At 39.7% G+C, this 10,195-nt stretch overlaps 1 protein-coding gene across 1 annotated transcript; it reads right to left on the reverse strand.

The window, feature by feature from the left end:
• Positions 1 to 220: 220 nt before the first annotated feature.
• On the reverse strand, positions 221 to 1,628 carry LOC145095756 (uncharacterized). The gene is made up of 2 exons (XM_079033584.1): positions 461 to 1,628; positions 221 to 354 (listed from the first exon to the last, which is right to left on the reverse strand). The coding sequence occupies exons 1-2, from the start codon at positions 1,626 to 1,628 to the stop codon at positions 221 to 223; spliced, it is 1,302 nt and encodes a 433-aa protein (XP_078889710.1).
• Between the last annotated feature and the right edge of the window lie 8,567 nt (positions 1,629 to 10,195).

Raw genomic sequence — 10,195 nt, forward strand, 5'->3', positions numbered from 1 at the left:
ATTTCTCCTTTAATGTATTATTCTTATAACATATTAACAAATCATAATAACATTTTTCTCTATTATTTCTCCAGTCAAGTTGCTCTGGTAAAGGCAACCCAAAAGGACCATGCACAATCGGGTCAAGTACTTACCAAATATGGTTACGGGCTTAGACACTAATCCAACAGTAATGCAGAAATACAAGATCGTTTAGTCTTTGATGTTCCAACCTATTCCTTCATTTCGTGTGAATCCTTTGAAAAACACTCCAATTACGTTCATAACCGGAAGAAGATGCTGTTTGACTTAAGAGTCTAATAGCAAATTTTTGCAATACTGGAAGATCTCCTCCAAACAACTTCCACCACTCATCTACAAAAGAAATTGTTAGAATATTTTTTAATATTTAATAACACATTTTGTTGTTTTTAACTTAATAATTAACTGAATATTATACTGTGAAGTTGTTAAATATTACCTGGACGTGAAATGGAACGAGAAGCAACAACACTAGGTCTACCGAATGTACTAGCAGCTTCAGGAAAGTGACCTAAACTCATTGTAAGATCTACAAGTTCATCACCATTAAAATTCTTCTCAGCCATATCAAGAACTCCTTGAAATACCTCATTCTTTTTACAAAGATTTTCACGATCATATTCAATTGCTGGATTCAACCAATAAGCCGCACAATGAATGCTTTTTCTTAACATCCTATCCCACCGACTATCAATGATGTTAGTATACGGTTTGTACAATTCCTTCTTCTTTTTAAACAATTCCTTAACCCCTTTCCTTGCTCGACGCATTCCCTTGTAAACATAACTGATTGCCGGCTTTTCATTTGAATCACATAACCACAAAAGCTTCAACAAACGAGTCATCACTTTCACAATAATCAAATAGTTCTTCCAAAACTCTTTATTCATCACAATGTCTCTACAATCAGCTGCATTTCGCACATTTAGCATCTTCTTAAACTCGTTAGATGTAACCATTGCTTGTGAATCTGATTTATGGTCAAATAAACTTTGCAATGCAATGAACGCAGTACCAAACCGAGTAGCACCTGGACAGATGATCTCTTTCCAGTCGGGTCTTTTTCTCAACCAATTCAAGGGCCACTTATGATTATAAATGAAAGCAGTAACTCTAGATGCACGAGTGACCAGACTTTTCAAATTATCTAATTCTGAAACATCTTTCAAGATAAGATTGAGGCAATGTGCTGCACATGGCGACCAAGTAATAGTGGGATACCTTTCGCTTAACTTAGTACCGGCAAGTTTGTAATTGGAAGCATTGTCAGTAACGAATTGAACCACATTATTTTTTCCCACCATTTCAACTATTTTAGCAAATAGATTACACATATTTGTAGCATTGGTTTGTATATCAGATGCATCCACATATTTAAGAAATGATATACCTTTTGGACAATAAACCAAGAAATTGATCAAGTGGCATTGCCTAATGTCCCTCCACCCGTCACTCATTATTGTGCATCCGGTATCAAGCCATTGTTCTCTAAAAGAATCAATTAACAAGCAAACCGAGTTCTTTGCATCATTCAATAAATTGACCCTCAAAGCATGATAATTAGGTCCTTTGTACCCATGACCAATACTTGCTATCTTATCTACCATATGTTGAAAATATGGCGAGTTGCACGCATTCATAGGTACACACGCATCATAAAACCACATTGCAATAGATAAATCAACATCATGTAACTTTGCCTTGCTTTACATACCGGATTTGATAGTGGGTTTGGAAGACTCATTTATATTTTTTGAAAAGAAAGGATGAATAGGTGGCATAGCTTTCCTTTTTCCTTATTTAGTAGATCGTGCCTTGACATTCCGTATTTGTGCTTCTTCCATCTCTTCATCATCATCATCTGATATAGTAAGAGTATTTGTGTGTTTATCTTTTTGGGCATGTTCTATCAAGTTCCCTTTAATCATAAAATGCACTTCAGGAGGCACTTTTAGACATGATACTAGTTCACCCTTAATACGAACAAGATGCTTCTTGAATCTTTTTATTCCACCACCACCGATCAGTTTTTGACAAAAGTTAGATATGCATGCTTTTCCCCCTCTCATCAATTACCACTGATGCATAATCCCACCCTATATCTGTCTTTGTCCGTACATTTGTATTAGCCGAAGAATTGGATGGAGTTTGTGATTGTTGTTGTGATCCAGAAGCCATATTTAACTATTTGAAAATGAAAAAAGTCTGATGTCAATTTTTCCAGTACTCAAGTTCAAACATAATCAAGTTCAACTTCAAACAGAAGTTACAGATAGTCTGATGTCAAAAGTTTTCTAATGTCAACATTCATTTTTTCCAATATTCAGGTTCAAACATAATCAAGTTCAAACTTCAAACATAATTTATTACCTTAAATTGAAATCAAGTTCAAAGTGGAAACTATTTTTTGAAAAAAAATAGAGCACAAACTATCAAATTTCTAGATTTCAAAAAGAATTGAAATCAAAACATCTTAAAATTGGTGCTAATTTGTTTCAACTGCATTGGAAAATATGAAAGGAATTGTAATATGTAAAACCCCTGTTTTTACATAATTTCTTACGTTAAATTGAAATCAAGTTCAAACATAATCAAGTGTTCAAACATAATCAATTTCAAACTTCAAACATAATTTCTTACCTTAAATTGTAATCAAGTTCAAACATCATTGGAAACCTTAAAACGTACACTGAAAATTTCGAAATAAGCAAAGTCTAAATTTGTATTGTGAAGATTTCTTACCTTAAATTGAAACCAACAAAGTCGACTACCACATGATACCGTCACTGGAAACCCATCAAGCCGGAGCAGCAACTACGTCGACAAAGTTACAGGGACATTAGCGTCGGTTTATGAGAAAATGGTGGATGTTGGGAGCGTCTCTGCAATAGGGCAACCAACACAAGTTCAGGTACAACGAAATTGGAGAAAGGGATGGAAGCCGATAAGGGGGTGTCGAATATTTGGTAGAGATTAGAGAATAGAGACTGTGAAGGAAAGAATTAGATTTCTCGTCAATAGGCTAAAAGAAAAGAAAGCATTTGGGCTAAAATAAAAGAAACATTTGGGCTTACCTATTCAACAACGTTTTTTCCATTTTATCATGACCGGTTCGACCACGTATTGGTGAAAACCGGCCGGTTTGCTCCGGGTCAAAAAGTGGCAAAAACCCGGAGTATATTGACCCGCTCTACTGTCCAGTTCCCGGTTCAACCGGTTGGACCTGCCGGGTTGACCCGGGTTTTAAAACGTTGCATTCCAATGATCACCTTCAGCCCTCTCAATGGTATCAGAATCATATCAACATGGAACCTCTCCCCAAACACATTCAAGACACAATCCTGATATACCCTTACAGCACTCACGGTGCGGTCATCTACAATCTCAACCTGAAGCGGGGAATCTAAAGTCCCTAGAGCATCCCGAAACTTCTTGCTAAACGCAAGTGATACAAACGATCAGGTAGCTCTCGAATCGAAAAGAACATGAGCCGACATACCATTGACCAAAAAGGTCCCTATATAAGAGCACATATATACATAAGCACAACAAATTAACATTAAGCGGGAAAATAAATTGCGTACTAGCCACGACGTCTGGCGGTACTCGAGCCTCCTATGTGGACAACTGAAACGTGTGGCTCTTTACCGCATGAGCATCCGCCTTGGCTGGGCGACAACCAGTGGTCCTCACTGTGGCGGGCGTAGGCAGCGCCACCGCTCCTCCTCCTCCATGCAACTTCGGACAACCGGCATTTTTATGGCGAATCTGGTTGCAGTGAAAACAAATCAAGCCCTTCTTAGGGCAATCCCTACTCATGTGGCCCTGCTATCCACATGTGTAACATCCCGAGCCCGCTGTCCGACATCCCCTGTGGTGCGGCTTACCGCACTTGGCACATCAGCCACGTCCCTTTTGGCCCCTATTGGAAGAGTAAGAGGTCTTAGGATTTTTGGTCTGACCTATAATTGTCTGAGCCTGCTCTGGCTTCCACTTGGTGCGGAACTCTAAATCCATCTCCTGCTCTCGGGCCTTCTCCACCATCTCATTTAGGGTTTGGCACCCTGAAAAGCTCATGAACTCATGGATATCATACCTTAGCATGGAATGATACCTCATTCTCCTCATATCCTCATCCGCAGCATATTGCGGAATCAATAGTGCTCGTTTCCGAAACTTGGCAGTGATCTCTACAATGGTCTTGGTGGTCTGTTGTAGCTCCTGAAACTCCCTCACTAACCGTTGAACCTCAATGGATGGTGCAAAATCCAACTCAAAATGCCTGACAAACTCCTCCCATGACATCTCAGCTACTCTAGCTGATCCCACCTGGTGGATCACCTCCTCCCACCAGTCCCTGGCTCGGTCCTTTAACATTCAAAAAGCAAACCCCACTTTTACCGCCTCGGGGAATGAGCTCATGCGCTGGGCATTTTCCATGCCTGCCACCCAACGTCGACTAACTATGGGGTCCCTAACCCCAAGGAACTCAGGTGCCCCACACACCATGAACTCCCGGAACAAGGGAGTTTTGAGCCCCAACCTGGCCAGCAACAATCTTGGCTCGGAAAGACCTGAGCTGCTCCTCCATGATCTCCATCATCCCAAGCTTGACGGTCCCGAAAATCACTAGGGTAGCAACAAGAATGCCCCTCGTAACCTCGGCTGTGATAAGCTTGCGCAACCTATCATGAATGAGCTCTGTATCATAGCCCGAACCGGATCCTGATCCTGATCGCCCTGCTCCATGACGTGTCACCACCATTCTGATCTGAAATACCATAAAAAAATGTTCAAGATATTCAAAAAGGGGATCCTTCCACACCAGTCTCCTTAGAGCTTCTAGATTTAACATTAGTTCAGGTACAGGTCCTGTGCTTTCAGTAGTATGCGCCCAATACTACTTTCCACACCTACCTATACCTTCCCCAAGGCTTTACTTGATAACTCTAATTTTTCCTAGAACAAAACATATCTCTCCAACTACTGCATAACTCAAATCCTAGGCTATCCTAAGATTTGTTCCATTCCCATCAAAGTAGAACTCAAATCAATCATAACAGGTTGCCCTATGCATGCAAATTATACAAAGAACAGGATGAAATAGACTGTCGAATAACAAATTCTACCCTAGGACCACAACCAGACGAAGAAAAAGAAATAAGGCCAAATCAATTATTCTAAAGCAATAAGATCCTAACCGTATACAATTTTAAAGCATACACATAGCAAAATCCATCTGATTATCGCATTCCATATATCAATATAGCATGGCTAACATATTAGGGAAAACACTTGAGCTCGGCCGATTACGCGCATTACATTCTCTCTTTTTCTTACAAGAAATCAGTTTTAAGAAGTTTTTAATTTTTTTTTTTTTAAAACAATTTTACCATTTCCTCAGTTTGAGTTCTGACACACCCAAGAGTATGCCCGAATCCCTCAAACCAAGGCTCTGAAACCAACTTGTAACGACCCAAATTTCCAATAAAATCTTTCATTTTTAAATAACGAAATCGTTTCCATAAAATATAAAATTCCAATCACAGTTGTTTTCAAAATACATAACATAAGACAATTTATTCATAACAACAGAGTGTGCCTAGTAAAATGCCAGAGAGTGCACGCCGCGTCATCACGCCAGACTCTTGCCCTTAGATCCCGAAGTACCTGAAACAACCAATAAAATGTTAGCTAATGCTTAGTGAGTTCCCCATAACATACGCCACACAATCCACATAATCATATAGCCATATAAACCATACAAGCCTAGCATATAAACATGTACGGATGTGGTGGGCTCTCCTATGGTCTTACACTTATGTGTGACAACCCAAATTTTTTCGTATGTATAATTTCTACAGTCTAACACATTATTGAAAGTCAAATTCATATCTGTTACCATTTAGCTAAATTTAAGGCCTGTTTGAGTATTCCGATGCCAGTACACTTAAGGAACAAGTGTTAGAAAGCAACCACTAAAGCCCTAACACCAAAATCATGCCATAAGCTCCATAAGATGGAGTTTACGGTCGTAAACATGGAGTTTACGGCAGTAAACTCTCTTGGGCGGTAAACTCCTTTGGGCGGTAAACTCTTTTGGGCGGTAAACTCTTTTGGGCAGTAAACTCACCCTATATAAGGATTGAGCAGCCTTCCTTTCTCCCTTTTTCACACTCTAGAAACTCTCTGTCTACAAAATTCTGATTTTTGATCAAGAAGCATAAAAAATGTAAGTGTTTTCTCCCTAAATTCGTTCTTACAACACTTAATTTAGTAATCTTACACCATTCCATCCATGAAATCATTCCTGTTGGGTTGATCTTAGTTGGCCAAAAACAACCATTCAAGCTCCTAGGTCGTAAGTACTCATATCCTAACTCATTGTACACTAGGTTTAGCATGTTTAGGGCTTAGAAAACATCAAGAAACAAGGATGAATGAGAGTTTATGGCCAAGGAATGTTCTTGGGCCGTAAACTCTCTTTAAGGGTGCAAAGTTGCCCTTTCTTCCTTCCTTATGCCCATAACTCAACCTAGAACCAACCACCATTGAAGTAGGGAGCTTAAACAACAAAGAAACCAAGTCCTCTTAGAGTTTACGGCCGCAAACCCAAAAGGAAATGGTCCTTTGGCCGTAAACTCCATAAAAGGGTCCATTTGGAGCCCTAGTGACTTCCTATGCCCTAGATTGGAGTCTAGGTTACTTCCTTAAGTGATGTAAGACCTTGAAGCACACAAACACACCATAGCCATGAGTTTACGGCCGTAAACTCATGGGGGAATTGTTCAAAAACCGTAAACACCCCTAAGGGCTTCCATTTGAAGAGTAAATTCCAAAGTGAGGCCATACTATCTTTATATGAAACCCTTGGTACTCCTAGCACTTGTGGTAAAGTGTTTCGTGCATTAGTATGCCTTTACTTGTATAATTAGTTATTAAATGACTAATTAGATACCATTATGTATCACTATATGTTACATAGGATCCGTGGGTGTGTTCAAGTCCTCACTTAACACCTAGCATTCTACCCGATACTTCCATCCTCTCCACTCACTGTAGGTGAGCTCATACCCCTACACCTTTTTCCGAGTTTTTCACGATTTCAGGGGGGAATACTAGAAAAAGTAAAAGGGAACTTGTATTCAAAACCTATTATTTCGTATGAAATACTTACATGTTCAGTATGCTTTTAGCACAGAAAACCGTTTTACCAACCAATTAAGAAATCAACTTGTAGAGTTAGTTATCAAAACTAAAACAAGGAAACTTGTGAATCTCATCATAAAATGTTATATTTTATATTTTACAAAGGATTCATGCCAATCATAAAACGGGATTTTCCATATTATTACTTGTAAATTCATTATTCTTAAGATTGGAGACACGTCCTTGGTAACACTCCACCAGAATACACGAGTGTTGGACTAACCCTGTAACCAGAATCTCTTGGAGAGAGAACGTGACTATTGTGTATAGATCTATACGGGACTGACTACCCCGCACCTCGCTGCTAGCTACAGTGGGACCGGCAGGTCTACGGGTGACAAGTATGGTAGATACTTGTACACTTCATTTCAGGATACAAGTATGGTAGATACTTGTACACTTCATTTAGTGTAACATAGTTTTTCAAGAAAACTACACCTAAAGATACAAGTATGGTAGATACTTGTACACTTCATTTCAGGATCGTTAACCAACTATTCACTTTTAAGGAAATTTTGGGTTTTTCCTGGGATAACTTAACTTTTCATAAACACGCTGTTTAACAAAGGGATAATCAAACTTCTTGTATAAGAAAATATGGGATTTTCTTAGGAAAACAACTTTTCATAAAACCAAAGGAACATTTTCTTTCACCAGAATCAACCGCTTATGAACTCACCAGCTTTATGTTGATATTTCTAGAACTGCTTGTATTCTCAGGTCAACCATAGATAGGTATTTCTGCCAACTTTTGGAGAAGACAGAGCATATAGAAGTCTCGTCTTTACTTTTGATTATACTGACGTATATAAACTTTGTTTTCAATGTTTTTAAACAAATGTAAATATTCTTATTGTAATGTAATGGTTGTGTTTACTATGCTTACTATGTACAATGGTTGTGATACTACATATGACGTCCTCTGCCCCGGAACGTTTACGTCGCCGGTTTCAGGGTGTGACACTATGTGCCTTGGACACCCCCATAGTCTTACTTGGAATGCCATGGGCAACCCCACCTTGTCTTATAACCAAGTTTCATGGGCACCCCCATGGTCTTTACCTGGAATGCCATGGGCACCCCTACATGGTTTGACAACCAAGTGTCACGGGCACCCCAATGGTCTTTACTTGGAATACCATGGGCACCCCCACAAGGTCTGACATCTAAGTGCCACAAGCTTCCCCTGGGTCTTCCATGCAAGTATCACAATACTACTAGCATATCATGTACCATATAATCAACTAGTATACGACATAACACGTAATGGGCCAGCCTTGTTGCCTTCGACCCATTGGTATGGTGAGGAGACTCACCTCAAATGTGAATTGTAGCTAAGTAGGTCCAAACTCTGAGTATCATCCCTGCCACCTCCCTAATCATAAACAATTCCTTAGATACAACTCAACCCTTCAAACCCTTAAAAGTTAATCCTGGTCAAGGTCAAAGTCAAAGTCAAAGTCAACGGTCCGAGTTGACCTAACTCGTCGAGTTACCCTTTAACTCGTCGAGTGCACCCCAAAGTTAGAATCTCAATATCGTGACCCAACTCGTTGATTTTTCCTATAACTCGCTGAGTTTCTTCATTTTCCAACAAAATCGGGGTAACCCCAGCCCAACTCGTAGAGTTCCCATGTGAACTCGTCGAGTGCTTCAATCTGTCAACCCACTTAATGCATTAAGCCATTTTTCATGAATCCAAAGGTTTCAAACTTCAAATCCCCATCCCTAGAGATGTCTAAAAGGTGAAAGTTTCCAGCTTTACCCTCAAGGTTCACCCAATAAGCTCTAAACCCAAACCCTAGTTCCTTTAAAGGAGTTTTTGACTCATTAAGCCCTCAAACCCTTACTACAACTTTCCAAATTACAGATCTGATGTCCAAGGGTGGACAAAGCACATAAAGTTTCTAACTTTACGTCCATGCATGCTTCAAACACTCTCCAAGGTCCACTTTAGGCTTAAAAATGAACATATTGCATGAATGGGACATAGGGGCTATTAAAGTTTGCAACTTTATTCCTCTAGAGGTCATGTAAAGTCCAGATCTACACCCTCAACCCCTGAAAACCTCTTTTCTTTGGGAAACTTAAGTCAGAGTCCCAAAACCAAGCCAAAATTACAAGGAATGAGATCTAGTAAGCTACATGTCAATGTTATGAGTTTATACCTAAGAGATGTATCTTTTGATGTAGAGGTTCTGGAGCCAAGTTCACTCCTCCAAGCATGATACTTATCTCTTCAAAACCTCCTTCAAAGTTCTCAAACAATCACCCAAACACTCACAAAACTCAATGAACTAGGAGATAAGCGATTATGGGGTTTTCTCATGGCAAGGGGTTGGTGAGGAGGCCAACCCTAGGAGTTAAGTCCTTTAAATAGGGTGTAATACCCGAAAAATTAGGGTTTTCCTTTCAGTGCCAATTTGTCGAGTTGGGGCTCCTAAAATCGTCGAGTAAGTCCTCCAATCTATGTGGCTGGAAAGCTTTCTACTCATGGAGTTGGAGCCTCCTAACTCGTCTAGTTCCTTCCAATATTTAAAAACAATTAGAATTCATCATACCTAGACCATGCGTTACACCTTAATTATAATCCATTTCCACAAATTCAAACTCCATATTTCAGCAATGCAACCCATCTGTAACACCCGTTTCTCAGGTATATTCCTTCATGTTTGAAAGATTATTATTTTTGAGAATTTGGCTCTACGCTATGCGTAGATATCTAGTTATGCATGGCCTAACTCATTAAATGGACACACGAGGGTTTATTGTCCTACACGGGATGTAAGCCAAGTTACGTAGGGCAAAACCGCGTAAGGTGAAAACCCTAATTTGGGGGTCTTGACTCTATTTAAGGACATTACCCCCCCCCCCTGAGGCTCTTCTTTTCACCAGCCTCTACCCTAATGGGCATTAAACTCGAAAACGTAATCCCATATAGCAATCTTGTACCTTTTGTGTGTTT

This window comes from Lactuca serriola, chromosome 3 (assembly GCF_051521515.1).
Source record: "Lactuca serriola cultivar US96UC23 chromosome 3, Lser_US96UC23_V15, whole genome shotgun sequence".
NCBI lineage: Eukaryota > Viridiplantae > Streptophyta > Magnoliopsida > Asterales > Asteraceae > Lactuca > Lactuca serriola.

Excerpts from the sequence above, each read along its gene's own strand:
- LOC145095756 (XM_079033584.1), bottom strand. The coding sequence starts at position 1,628 with ATGGTAGATAAGATAGCAAGTATTGGTCATGGGTACAAAGGACCTAAT. Across the intron at positions 355-460 it reads TCGTTCCATTTCACGTCCAG|ATGAGTGGTGGAAGTTGTTT; the intron begins GTAATATTTAAC and ends TTTCTTTTGTAG.